The following is a 15,000-nucleotide window of genomic DNA, read 5'->3' as shown; positions in this document are numbered from 1 at the left end:
CGATCTCTCCTGTTAAGATTTCAATACACACCTCTAACTTCTCCTCTGTCCTTAACAGTCGGGTAAATAACTTAAAAATATCTGTTACTTTTCGTATGTATGTTTTTCTTGTTCTTCCTAATGCTAATTGTACTTTCTTCTTTTTTTTTTTTAATCTTTTATTTTGGGCATCTCTTGTTTTTGTTTTTTTTCCCTCTGTGGTTCATTGTCAAGATGGAGAGAGAGAGAGGGAGATGTGAAGACGCGAATTGGTCGACTTTTTAACAGACACCACAAGACGATATAATTTATGGACGTGTCTGATTGTCCGGCGGTACAGTACAAAATTCAGCCCAGGAATACAACGCATCAACACTTTTACATTACAAATATATACAAGAAGACATAAATATTCTACCAAAAGACACTCGACAACTCCCCCCAGGAAGACATAAGACATGATATCAAGTGATTACAAAAAATGTCGATCGTGAGACATTTTTTTTTCTGTTTTTTTTTTTTTTTTAGTGTGTTTATCGTCTCACCGTTGACGTGTTCGGATAGATCAGCGTTGTGGTAAAAGAGAGAAAGAGACAGAGAGCTTTGTTGTGTTGATCGTCCTTGTCGCCTCATTGAGCAGGAATCGAGGAGCTGTGTAAACACCACAAGGACATCGCCAACCTCTTGCACTGAAGGAGCGTCCAATTTCACCTTGTTAGTGTCGTCTTTTCCTCTGACACGCTGTCTTAAGTCTTGCTCACGCCACAAACACGTACTCACACTTTTGGGTCATCTTTTATGGGTTCCTGGTTACTGGTACTTCTGTCAGGGCCCTGGTTATTGGTATCTGTCAGGGCCCTGGTTATTGGTATCTGTCAGGGCCATGGTTATTGGTATCTGTCATGGCCATGGTTACTGGTACATTTGTCAGGATCCTGGTTATTGGTACCTTTGTCATAGCCCTGACTACTGGTACCTCTGTCAGGGCCCTGGTAACTGGTGCTTTTGTCAGGACCCTGGTTATTGGTACTTCTGTCAATAAGGGCCGCGGTCACTGAACTGTTCAATGGCTTCAGTTTTAGCACCTCCTCCACTGACCCTCACACGTAAGTAGCATCAAGTCCTACATCTTTTAACACACTACCTGAAGGTGGCCACCAGTACCAGGATCCCGGCTACCAGTATCTCCTCGCGTCTCCAATATCCCGGTAACTTCACCAGCGCCATTGTCCCCCTGAGGTATAAAACTTCGTGGACACGAGTAATAAAAAAAAATATTTCCTGAGGATCACCATCAAGAACTTTATCAAGAGCACCCCATTACCAGTACCTCCTCCGTAAGAGTTCTCACCTACTAGTACCCCGGTAAGAACTCCCGGTTACTGGTACCTCTGAGAATTGGTACTCTTCCTACAGCAACAGGTTCGAAGTCTCATGGGCAGGAGCTGAAATAGGCATTTCCTGAAGGTGGCGCCGCAGGTGGAGTAGAAGACGAAGTTGATGCTAAAGTGGGTGTACTGCAGCTGCATGAACAACTGCTGAAGGTTCCACATGGTGACCTCGTCGCTGTCGAGGTCGTTCCCCCACAGGCTGGTGAGGAACGCGTGTACCCGGATCACGTGACTGAAACGACAAAAGGTCACGAGCTGGGTCAAGCGAGGTCAAGTAAGTTGGCCTCTTAATGTATTGGGAGAGAGGGAGAGAGAGAGAGGAGAGAGAGCATTTGTATTCATGAGAGAGACAGAGTCAGAATTCGTAATTATGAGAGTGAGAGAGAGAGAGAGAGAGGGGGGGGACTCACCTGGGCAGGTTAAGGAGTATGAAGACGGTGGAGATGAGGAGCAGCATCTTGGTGATGGAGTACTGGGTTCTTGTCGACAGGATGCTCCGGGGGTTCTTAGACGGGTACGGTAGAACTGATGGCAGAAAGACACATTGATAAGTTGTCTTGAAGAAAAGTAAGACTGTTAAGTTGTCTCGAAGAAAAGTAAGATAGTTTTAACTTGTTTTGAAGCAAAATAAGACAGTTTTAAGTTGTCTTGAAGAAGAAAATCCCAATAATATTTTTGTTTTAGATAATTATTACATTTTTGTATGGTGGCTTTTACTAGAAAAAATAGAAATAAAATTGGATAATTTTTTTCTATTTTTTAAGTTTCATTGATTTAATCTTTGAAATTTGTTTATATATATATATATATATATATATATATATAGCGCTATCCGAATGTCTGTCTGTCTGTCTGTTTGTCTGTCTGTGCAGCCGAAACGGCACAATCGTTTTTCATCAAACTTGGTGGAAAAATCGCAAAAAAATCGTAGAGTGGAACAAACCTGGTCCCATATCGATGGTTTCTTTAGGAAGGCATTAGTTAACCATTTTATTTACGCTGGAAACGATGCAAGTCTACGGACTTGGCGCACCCTCATTCGCTGTATGCTGTCAGCCCACGATTGCAGTTATCGTACGGCTCCCTCCTCCTCCCCCCCCCCCACTTTTTTCTTAGCCTACTTTTTTTTAATGTTTGGATTAGTAAAGGAAGGAAGGTGACTAAATAGAAGAATAAAGAAGGGGAAACAGAAAACAGTTAGGGAAAACAGGTGGGGGAAGCTGAGTTTCAACATGCGTCTGGATGCGCAGTTTCAACGTTACCAGACGACCTTACAGCTACAGTGTATACTTATTCCTGTGGGTGACTGTACATGGAAAAGAGATAATAACAGGAATGCATGGAGAAGATGACCATGATTATAACAACCACGACCATGATTATAACACCCACGACCATGATTATAACAATCACGACCATGATTATCTCATATACTATAGGAATAGCCATGTGTCTGTGTGTGTGTCTGTTCAGGGCAGCCGAAACGGCACAATCGTTTTTCATCAAACTTGGTGGAAAAATCGCTAAATTTCGTAGAGTGGAACAAACCTGGTCCTATGTTGAAGGTTTCTTTAGGAAGGCATTAATTAATCATTTTATTTACGCTGGAAACGATGTCGCTGTACGCTGCCAGCCTTCCGGCGGTTGCAAGCTAGCCAAACACGAGCGTTAGAATTTTCACGCTTTCGTAAACTGTACCACCGGACTGTACCACTGGGCACGAAGTGCCCACGATCACTTGTATATATATACTGTATATATAGGTGTGTGTTTGTGTGTGTGTGGTTTAATAATGGAGAGAGAGAGAGAGAGAGAGAGAGAGAGAGAGAGAGAGAGAGAGAGATTCTAGACTTCATTATGGTCGTGACGTCATCGTTGAACTTCAGGGTTTGTTTACATTCGTGACGTCATTGTTGAAATTTCGGGTTTATACACACGGTTGTGTGTGTGTGTGTGTGTGTGTTAATCCTCTCTCTCTCACACTTCAAAGTCACTCATCTCGTCAAGCCTCTGCAGTCAATCCAACAACACAATACTTGTATTATTTTGACCATCACCTCCCGGTAGTGACAGTTCCCTTATAGTCAGGCAGGCCCTCGTGTCCAAGCACACACACACACACACACACACACACACACACACACACACACACACACACACACACACACACACACACACACACACACACACACACACACACACACACACACACACACACACGAGATACAAGTCAATTTAGTTCCTACAGTTAGATAGGGAATTTCTCTATCTTTTTTCCCTCTTCTTCCTTTGGGGACGGGATATTCCCCTTCCTTATCCCGTCAACGAAAAGGGTTATTCTTTCCCCTCTTTCTCATATCTACTAAATGAAACAGGAAGAATGAAAAGGGGAGGGATAGATAGATAGATAGATAGATAGATAGATAGATAGATATATAGATAGATAGATAGATAAATAGATAGATAGATAGATAGATAGATAGATAGATAGATATAGTTGAGAGAGAGAGAGAGAGAGAGAGAGAGAGAGAGAGAGAGAGTCCAATCAACTACTGTAAATTTATCTTGTAATTACACTCCCTCTACACCTCTCCCTGACACACTATACTCTCACTCTCCCTACACCTTCTCCCAAACCTTCCCTCATTCTCCCTAAATCTTCTCTCTCTCACTATCCCTCACTCTCCCGCACTCTCTCTCACTCTCCCTCACTCTCCCTCACTATCCCTCACTCTCCCTCACTCTCCCTCACTCTCTCTCACCCTCCCTCACTCTCCTTCACCTCCCCTCATCTCTCCTTCTCGATTTACTTCACATATTTCCTCTACACCCGATTTATTGCTGCTGACACTTGACATGGATTATTAGTTCCGGGTTATTAGTCCGATTTATCCGATTTATCCGATTTATGAATAGATAGAAGGGTAAATGAAGAGATTAATGAAGGATATGCTGCATAAACTAAGTGAATATATGAAGAGATATAATTAAAATAAAGTAGAAATAAACATCATTGATAAAGGTTACGTAAACAAAAAGAATAAACAGAGGAGAGTAAAAAATAAATAAGGATAATAAATGCGAGGTATAAATAAGTGAACAACGAACATACATAACAAAGAGTAAATAGGGAAATATATGTAGAAAATGATGAATAACAAGCAAACAAACACACACACACACACACACACACACACACACACACACACACACACACACACACACACACACACACACACACACACACACACACACCTGGACATCCAACACGGGTTTAAAATGGTCAACATGGAACGCTCGCCAACCAATATAAGGATTGTATTTTTTTTTTTCACCTTACTTCACCACCTGGCCAAGCTATGATGGTCTGTGAATTGGTAGAGGATGATAGAGCTTATTTTGGTGTGTCCTTCTTGCCTCCATATAACGGACTTAGCCTCTATATAACGGACTTCGACTCCATATAACGGAATTCCATCTATATAGAGTTCGTTAGATGGAGTTTTCATATTTAACGGACCCTCGATATAACGGATTTTTCTCCGTATTGTCCGTTAAATAGTGGGTTTACTGTATGTGTCTTACATCGCTTATATAAAAAGTTATCAATGTGTATTGCCGTATTTGTAGTTACTTATGATTTAATACCCAAACTGTTGTCAGCGGGAGGTTAGGTTGGGTTAGGTTAAGTTGGGTTAGGTTAAGTTAGGACATCGTGAGGCTAGGTTAGTATTAGGTTGCGTTATTGTTAGGTTAAATTAGGTTATCCTGAGGTTAGGTTAGCATTAGGTTAATTTAGGTTAGGTCAGGTTAACGTTAGGCTCTTCAGTCATCCGGTGAAATATGCTTGGGTGCTTAATCTTCATATGATCCCAAAACAATACCTCCAAAAATAAAAGTTTTACTGTAGCCATTATTCAGTTTTCCATCAGCTTTAATTTTCACAGGTGAGGTCAAGAACAGGTCATCACGACGAGGGAATAAGTCTTGAGAAAGTTTTCTAATTAAAGAAGCGAGTCAAGAAAAGGTCTAGGCAGGTGAAAATTTACTTTCACTCTTCAGGTGTTGCATTCGTCGGCCTCTCTCTCTCTCTCTCTGTTGGGATCATTGAGGATATTCTTAACTGGGCTTACTTAACCTGAGGTCCATCCGCCTGTATTAACATGACTGATCGACGAGGGTATTTTTTTCGGTGTGAGGGAATGTTTTTTTTATGCAAGTGTCTTAATGTTTACTGTAGAACGTACAGCCTCTCCCCCCACCCCTTTATTTTCCACATCTCTTATTCTCTTTTCTACCCTTTTCTCTCCTTTCTTTTCTATCCTTGGGTTTCTTTCTCTTTCTCCCTTTTCCTTGTTTTGTTTTATCCCCTTTCATCCTCCTCGGGTCCCAGGGATGAAGGTCAGAGAGTCGGCTCAATAGCGAGACACCACACTAAGGTTTGGGTGTCCGCATCATATAACCAATATTTATGTCTAGCCAGCCATCTCCTCCTCCCTCAGTGACCTTACAGCGAACCCGGATTCTGAGAGACATCGTTCGTGAATTCTATATCCTGTTTCTGATGTAGAAAAGCGTACAGGAAGGGATTTGGTTTTAACTTTATGAAACTAAACTTCAGTGCGTTCTTAAACTTGTTATCACGTTATCAAATGTTTGCATAAACTTGGAGGCTCGGCATTCAGATTCTTAAAAGTGATAAAATATGATTGACTACTACTTATGGTTTTAACTCAGCCGCGGAATGATGATATTAAGAGATTATCGAAATTCAGACTTTAAAAGGAAAATAAAATAGATAGATATTGCTACAAGTAGTTGAGTGGTTACCTACGTGTGTGTTGGTATGCATGGTTTGATTTGTTGGTTGGGCTTAATGTTAGCGTTTATGAATGTTTCTGAATATCATATTAAGCTCCACATTAAATAGTTGTCGACTTAGGATTCCTCTGTCGGGTTTCTGGGCAGACAGAGGCAGACACGGTCGGGATATCAAGTAAGACAGACATACAGTACAGTACGTTTGTTTAGGTACAGCCATTCGTTGTGTAATTTGTGACAAGCGCACCAAATATCATTCTCCTCGATAGGATTTTTTTTTTACGTTATGGTAATTAAATTAAGTGCCCTGTATATCATCTTACCACCTAACAAATGCTAAATGTTGTTCTCAGTAAATATGTATCTCATATGGTCGTATGTATAGTACTGGTAACTTTAATATGATTTATCGTGTATGTGAGCCGTAAAAATAACAGGTGACACGTTTAATTACATAAATAGAGTTACTGTGTACATGAAAAGGGGAAAAATGTTTGTACAAAACTTTATTATATAATTTGGTCAAACTGTGTGAATGAAAATGGTGGTGGTGGTGGTGATATTATTATTATTATTAGTAGTAGTAGCAGTAGTAGTAGTAGTAGTAGTAGTAGTAGTAGTAGTAGTAGTAGTAGTAGTAGTTGTCGTATTATTATTACTAACATCATTATCATCATCATCCTGAGAGTTACACACACACACACACACACACACACACACACACACACACACACACACACACACACACACACACACACACACACACACCGAATCCTTCCCTGGACGTGACTGACACTAATGAAAGACTACAAATGCGTATAAGGGGCATAGACAGGCGTATTGTACTAACCCCCTCCTCTTGTCTTCAGGTAAGTGGCGTAAATTATTCCCTACGCCCAGGTGTGGCAGACAGGTGAAAAGGGGTGAAGACGTAGTTACTACTTTGAACAGGTAATGAGTGTGAGGTACCTGAGACAGTGACGTCAGAGGAGGGAGGTGAGACAGGTATATAGAGTAGAAAGAGATGAATAGAAATTACTGATGAAATATGGAAATGAATGGTTGAATAATTTAATAGAAATTAGATAAAAGAGAAATAGAAGAGTGGACTTTAAAAAAAATCGACTTAATAAAATAGAATAATAATGAAATGGAAGAGAATAATAGAATAAAATAGAATAAATAAAAAAAAACGAAGAATGATATAATTGAATAGAATGATAAGGTAATATAATAGAATGATCACCTAGTGTCTATTCATAAGACATTGATAATAATACATGAATTCAACGAGACAGTGGAATAGAAAAAACATAGAATGGGATCGTGAATAGCAGGATAATAGACACAGTATAATAACGAAATACAGAATACTGATAGAAATAGCATTCCTTCTATTGTTGTTGCTTGGGAATTCAGTTTCATAGTAGCAGTGTGTGTGTGTGTGTGTGTGTGTGTGTGTGTGTGTGTGTGTGTGATGGCACCATTATTATTTTATTATTATTATCATCATCTTTAGCAACTTAACTTCATTATAATTAGTATCATCAATCTCAACATAATCATCATCATTATATTATCATCATATTTATTGCATCACATTATCATAATTACTATCGTCTTATATCACTATTATCATTATCATAAACCTCATTATCATTAGTGATTATCATTATGATTTTTATTTAATCATCATCATAATCATCATCATCATCATCTGACGATTTTCAACTGTTTCTCCTTCACTCCTTGTATGACACGGGGTCGTCCTTCACTCCTTGTATGACACGGGGTTGTCCTTTATGACAGGGGTCGCCCTTTATGACACAGGGGTCCGACACAGGGTCGCCCTTTATGACACAGGGTCGCCCTTTATGACACAGGGGTCGCCCTTTATGACACGGGGTCGCCCTTTATGACACAGGGTCGCCCTTTATGACACAGGGTCGCCCTTTATGACACTTTGTCTTTATGACACGGGGTTCAAGGAGATTCTCTTACCATCGTCCAAGACCTCTACATCAAAGCGTCTCTGTCATACATACAAACATCTTTCTTGGAACCTCTTGTGAGTTTGGTCGTTCGCCTCTCATAAGGGTATTGGAATGTCTTGTATCAGCCGGTGGTAGTGAATCACTCTCTCTCTCTCTCTCTCTCTCTCTCTCTCTCTCTCTCTCTCTCTCTCTCTCTCTCTCTCTCTCTCTCTCTCTCTCATCATTCCGTGTCATCCAATCACAGGTTATCTTAGCGGGAGGAAGGCCATACAGTTCAGGTCATACAGTGTCGAGGGAAGGAAAGGTTAAAGGTTACGGTTGGGTTTGTGCTGTATGTTAAGGTCTTGGGTTTAAAGACAAACATTCTCTATGTCAAACTGTGTCTTCTCGTGTTGGTAGAGTGTAACTAGCCAAGATAGATAGAGTTTCAGCGTGATATTTTGATGATATTTTGTACTTTCTTTTCAATGTTTTAATTTGACTGAGCCAAAGGTGTTCATGTGTTTAGTTTAACGGGGAAAAATAATTCAGTCTACGGACCTTTGAGAATACGTCTTTGTGTCGTGGCTAAGGCAAATGAGTTTAATGCGTTCTTTACATCTCTATTTACGATACAAAATTCAACGTACGAACCTTTAAGAATTTAAATTTACTTCGTAGCTAAAGTAAGTCAGATATATGCAGTTTTTATATATCCAGTTACTAATAAAATTCACCCTACGATACTACTGAGACTCTAGACCAAGGAACATGTATTATTAAAATCCTTTCAAGAGCCACATCCACCCTCTTACAGGTGGGCGGGTGAGGAACACTTGAGAGAGGCGAGTACTACCATATGTATAAATGGTCACAGTAAATATTAGAACTGGATACCTTTCCCAATATATACTGTAGTTAGAAAAAGATATATAACAATGGAGATAAACAAGGAATAACTATATTGTTAATTATTACAGGTATATATTACACTCCTGGTACCTAGGTTATTATGGTGGTCTTAACCCTCAGTGTGAGAGAGTGGTGAGATAAATAAAAACCTCCCAGTTAAGAAGGGCGTAGTAGATGGTAGATGGAGGAGAAGGCAAGAAGAGGAAAAAGAAGGGTGGATGGAGTTAGTGACTTGTGGCAGAGGAGGAGGCGAAGGAGGGGAGTGAAGGAGTGAAAGAGCAGGAAAGGAAGGAAGAAGAGGGGGCAATGAAGGAGAGGGAGGAGAGGGAGGTGGAGGAGGACTAACTGACCTGTGGCGGCAGAGGAGGTGAAGGGCATGGCCATCTTGAGGTTGTTGTTGTTCTTGGTGGTGGAGGAGGAGGAGGACGCCGCTGGTTGGCTCACATGATGCTTGGTCGAGATTCTGTTGACACTGCGACCTGAGCTGGGACACGGAGACCTCCCTGACTGACTGCTCGTCCTTCCCTGCTGTGAGAGAACGCGGAGACAAGGGTTTAGGTTAGGTTAATGGCTAGTGTTAAGGTTAAGGGGATCAAGTAATAGGTGTATTTAGTTGATGTGAAAGGACAGGGAGGTAATGGGATCAATATCTGGGTGCTGCTCCTAGTAATGGGTCAGTCTTTTTCCCTGACGCTGTGTAAAGTTAGTTAGAGTTCCCGTTTGATGTCGTAAAATTAATTTCGATATAATTTACCTCATTATGAAAAGTTATAGGTTAATTAGTTGTTACAGGAGGCCTTAGTGAAGAGGATGGCAGGAACTAAACTAGACACATCACATGAGGAGACAGGATACAGGAAGGTAGGGAGATAGATAGCGGCGGTGAATCCAGGAGGGGAAAGGCCACCCCCCCCTCCTTATAAGCTTATTCTTATAAGCTTATAAGGTAGCCTGGTCATTTATCTTATTGGCTCGGTGTCCGTGAGCTATCAAATAGGTCTGTTGAGGTTAGGTCAGGTCAGGCCAGGTCTTTGATGCTAGTCATCAGACAGACCGGGCCTGACCTGACCCGAGACTCGAGGTTGACTTACGCTTGGCTTCACCTCTTTAAAATGGAAATAATTAGTTCCGTCACTCGGAGACACTGACTTATCATCCTCACGGCAAGAAGACAACAGTCAGCAGCAACACTCTCCACTCTCCACTTGAAGCCGTAAAATGTTTTCATCGAAAATAAGTATTATATAACCAGACACTGGTAATTCCGCTCATTGGTAATCATAACACTCAATGATCCAGGTTGTCTCTGAAAGAAGGCTTTGCCAGCTGCCCGGGTTTACTTTGTATAATGTTTTCCGCCGATATTGTGTGTTGGGGATGACGGCGAGCAACACTTTTTGGGGTAGTGAGATCTTCGAATTGTATTCAAGCGTTTAAGAAAGTTGGGTTTTGGATCTTTGGTGAATGTTAACAAGAGATAGATGATGTCCGTGTGTTGAGTTATGCATTTTTAATTGAATTATTGGATGTGTTGGTGGGATTGATACAGCTAATCGAATATAAATCAGTGCGCGGTAATAAACCACAGAATCACAGTTGCAACAGAAAAATATGATTAACATTTCTGAATAAAAAGCACAAGTCTGACTCCAAGAGCAGATCCACACAGGATCCCTGGAACTGGGTATTAAACACATGTGAAATATGTTGCCAGAGGAAACAACTTCACGAAAGTTATGAGTAACAGTGAAAAGCCGATCGATAACACAATGCTCAGCGACAGGTGACATACAAGAACCTTCCGCATGCCATCAAGAAGAGCGTTGTGTTATATGGACGGCGAAGCATCGGGTCGTAGGGATGATCTCACGTACTGTAAACAGACGACAGGTCATTGAAAACAGAAAACATCCGGACCTTACTAGACTACAGAGTAAGGGGTAGTGACAAGAGGCGGGCAGACCTTGGAACGATGATCCAAAGAATTTCACAGGTGTCAAAGACAATTCGTAGCGAGCCTGATATGGCTCATTGACGACAAGATCGATCAAGAGACTCTGGTTCAAGAAACTCAACAAGCTGGTGGGTGTCTTTCTTTGGTGGCAGACGAAGTGCGCGACACAGTAAACAAGGAACATCTGGCAGTTCTTCTGTAATTTATTATTAATGTGTATGATATGTTAAAAGCTTGTAGACTCCACTCATGATCAACAGTATGATAACATAATAACAAAATAACAATAGATGTATGATTTAGACAGACAGGGAATATATTGGTATAAAAAATATCAAATGTGGGTATATTCCTGTCGACATAATTTAAGTAAGAAAGATTTTACACCCAAATGCGTTTAGCGAAATTGAGAAGAAAATAATACCGCGCGAGAATTCCACTCCCTATAAAAACTGCATAGAAAATAAAACTACTCGGGTTTATAATTTATTCATGTTAACTGATTGAAACCTGTAAATGTTCATAGATGTTATTACAAAAAAAAAAGGCTGTGAATAGATTATAACTTTTTTTTCGGTTTCATTTCTAGTGGAATTTAACTTTAAATCACACGAGTCTTCCCACGACCAATTAAATATTTCAATAACTTTTGGATTTATGTCGACCTTCACCACTTACAGCTAGACTCTCACTCACCAATAATTTGTACATTTTAAGTCCTAATTTCGATCCTGATAGACATACGTACAGGGCAATTTATGGTGTAGCGGAGATATATTTCTTTAGTTGAAGTTATCATTATTTGACGGAGTTTTTGTAAGTTGTTGCCAGTTAAGTTAATTTACATCTCTGAGTGTGTTTGATAGCATTACCTTACACTCAAGATCAGTTAATATAGCTACAATATTCCTCAGTCGATGTATTCAGGAAAATATTCTTCCCATAGTCTGTTCGTTCAGTCGATATTTGCAACTGAGGCCAAGGGGTCATTTTGTAACGAGGCAGCTGATTGGTTAGGTTATGTAAGGTGAGGTTATTTTTTGGGGGGTATTTAATGTATCGTATTTAAATTATGATAGTTTACGGGATATTAACTTTTCTGTGTTGATTTCTGATAATTTCCGCACTTTGGGAAGCAAATTACATTGTCCCTGGATAGATAGATAGATAGATAGATAGATAGATAGATAGTTTGATAATTATTACTCTTATTGAACAGGAATGAGAGAGAGACTAATAAATTTACAATCATGGACCCCAAAATATGACTGGGCGCCACCTGGTCTGGTCAACACTCGCGCTTGGCCTTTATAAGGTGTTGTGTTAATGACCCATCAACCAGGTATTGTGTACGAAGGTGTAAAATGAGGCGCTTGCTGATACGTAACTTGTTTTTAAGTAAGTATATATATATACTGTATATATATATATATATATATATATATATATATATATATATATATATATATATATATATATATATGTATATATATATGTGTGTGTGTGTGTGTGTGTGTTTATGTTTTCAATTTATATATACTGACAGTAACAATGATAGTGATGATAGTGACATTATTATTATTATTATTATTATTTATTAGCAGTAATAATAATAATATGAATATGTACAATATATAATCAAAGCACTTCATTAGGCTTTAGCTGATGACGTAAATTGTTGAAAGAAAAACTTCTTCTTCAATTCACACACACACACACACACACACACACACACACACACACACACACACACACACACACACACACACACACACACACACACACTGACGTCACTATCACCATGACAATACTTCCGTCACTTAAGTCGTTTAGCACCTGGCCACAACACCACCGCCTCCTCAATCAGACGTAAAGCTTCCTTGTGTTTACTGTACATTCAGCTGGTAATGTCAGGTCGTACGCTACGCCAGGCGATCGTTTATGCTTATTTGTTTACCCTGGCGTTCGTTCTTCTTATGTAAAAAAAAAAAAAAAACGCAAACCTGTAATATGTTTAAATTGTTTTCTTATCTCTCTACGCCAGGGGAAACCTCCTCCTGGTTCTTCCCGCACTGAAGAGATACCGTAGGAATGTAGACTCCTCCCGGGAATCCTTCTGCTGAACTTGGGGACTAGAAGTCTTACAGTATCCTGAGGGAAATTGTAATAATTGTTCTTCGTTGAGTTGGTTGTTGGAGTTTGTGAAGTGTTATAACTTAAGTAAGGCAGTGTGGCCATGACTCCTCCCCTCTCTCTCTCCCTCTCACATCACTCTCCCTCTCTATCCCATCTCCTTCTCTCCCTCTCTATCCCATCTCCTTCTCTCCCTCTCTATCCCACCTCTCTCTCTCTCTCCCTCTCATATCACTCTCCTTCTCTATCCCATCTCCTTCTCTCCCTCTCTATCCCATCTCCTTCTCTCCCTGTCTATCCCACCTCTCTCTCTCTCCCTCTCATATCACTCTCTTTCTCTCTACCCCACCTTCCCCCCTCTCTCTCAATTTTCCTTCTCCACCCTCCCTCCCCTTTTTCAGTTCCTCTCTCCATTCCACCTCTCTCTCTCTCTCTCTCTCTCTCTCTCTCTCTCTCTCTCTCTCTCTCTCTCTCTCTCTCTCTCTCTCTCTCTCTCTCTCTCTCTCTCTCTCCCTCTCTCTCTCTCTCTCCCTCTCCATTCCACCTCTCCCCCTTTACCTCTCATCTCTCTAAGGCCCTCATCAACGCCTCTGCTTCACTAAGTTACGATTGGGAATCAATTCCTGAAGGATTCTTAAGTGGATTTTCTGAGACTGTACACATGGTCGCCTCCCTCCTGATACCTGTGTGTGTGTGTGTGTGTGTTTTGCTTATGTTGTGTGCCTTGTTCATGGTAATTAGTGTTAGGAGAGAAAGAGAGACAGAGAGAGAGATTCTGGGAGATTTGCATACCATGAATTATAGACAGACAGACTGACAGACACACAAAGATCATTTGTCTCTATAAACACTAAGTGAAACACTATTAGAAACCATTCAATCAATCAGAGTACCGTCCTTGTGTCTGGGGGTTGGCGACCACAGTCCTCCTCTCTAAATGTTCTGTGACTGTTTTTAATTTCATTCATCCATCCTAGTCTCTGCTCTCCTACCCTCAACTTTGCCCATTAATATTTCTGTTGTTATCCCATCATCCCTAATTATATGACCAAAGTATCTATTTTCTTTTCATGTACATTTCAAGTATTTCTCTTGAAGTTTTTCCTACTCTTAGTATTTCTCCATTTGTTTTCCTGTCAGTTTAGTTTATTCTTATCATTCGCCTATAGTACCATATTTCAAAGGCCTCCAACCTCTTTCTGGTGTGTGCTGATAGTTTCCACGCTTCTCACCCACACATTAGTACTTGTTATATAAAACCTTTCAGTAACCTTTTTCTCAAATTGAAGTTAATGTTACTTTTCATTAGGTCTTTTAGATTATTAAATGCTGTGGTTACTTATCCTAATCTTGTTTTGATTTCTTCTTCCGTACATGTATCATCACATTAACCACCATTAAAAACAACATTACTAGCGCCAGTATCAGCCCCCCCCACACACACCAGCACCAACAACACAATTACTGAACACTAATAAACAACATTACCAGCGCCAATAGAAGACCTCCAATCCCACTAGGACTATAAACACCATTACTGGACACTAAACCACATCATTACCAGCACCAGTGTAAACGGCGCCATTAAGTAGTGAGTATCTCCAACACCATCACCAGTGTATTATGGATTAAGGCTTTACTCCATTCAACACCATTATATACCGCTGTTGATGTAGTATTGCCAACGCCTTAAATGCTACGTATTTTTAGCGCCATGATAAGTCACAGCTTATTATGAGCGCCATTATAATTATCATTTTTATCGCCCGCCATAATAATTACCATCTTATCAATGTTACAATAATTATCATCTTTATCATTTTACTTTATCAATCTT

The 15,000-nt window shown here is 40.2% G+C and overlaps 1 protein-coding gene across 1 annotated transcript in view; it reads right to left on the bottom strand.

Moving 5' to 3' along the window:
* Positions 1–15,000, bottom strand: part of LOC121875570 (thyrotropin-releasing hormone receptor-like) — a 41,864-nt gene that overhangs the window by 33 nt on the left and 26,831 nt on the right. The window contains exons 7-9 of the mRNA XM_042380160.1: positions 9,427–9,604; positions 1,781–1,895; positions 1–1,602 (exon numbers count right to left, since the gene is read on the bottom strand). The exon at positions 1–1,602 is cut by the window's left edge and continues 33 nt beyond it. Of these exons, the coding sequence (XP_042236094.1) occupies positions 1,359–1,602; positions 1,781–1,895; positions 9,427–9,604 (537 nt within the window). The 3' untranslated portion in view covers positions 1–1,358. The remainder of the gene's footprint in view (positions 1,603–1,780; positions 1,896–9,426; positions 9,605–15,000) is intronic.

This window comes from Homarus americanus, unplaced genomic scaffold, assembly GCF_018991925.1.
Source record: "Homarus americanus isolate GMGI-L3 unplaced genomic scaffold, GMGI_Hamer_2.0 scaffold28999, whole genome shotgun sequence".
Lineage (NCBI taxonomy): Eukaryota > Metazoa > Arthropoda > Malacostraca > Decapoda > Nephropidae > Homarus > Homarus americanus.
The sequence above is the reverse complement of the archived record's forward strand: the minus strand, read 5'-3'. Positions and strand labels throughout refer to the sequence as shown.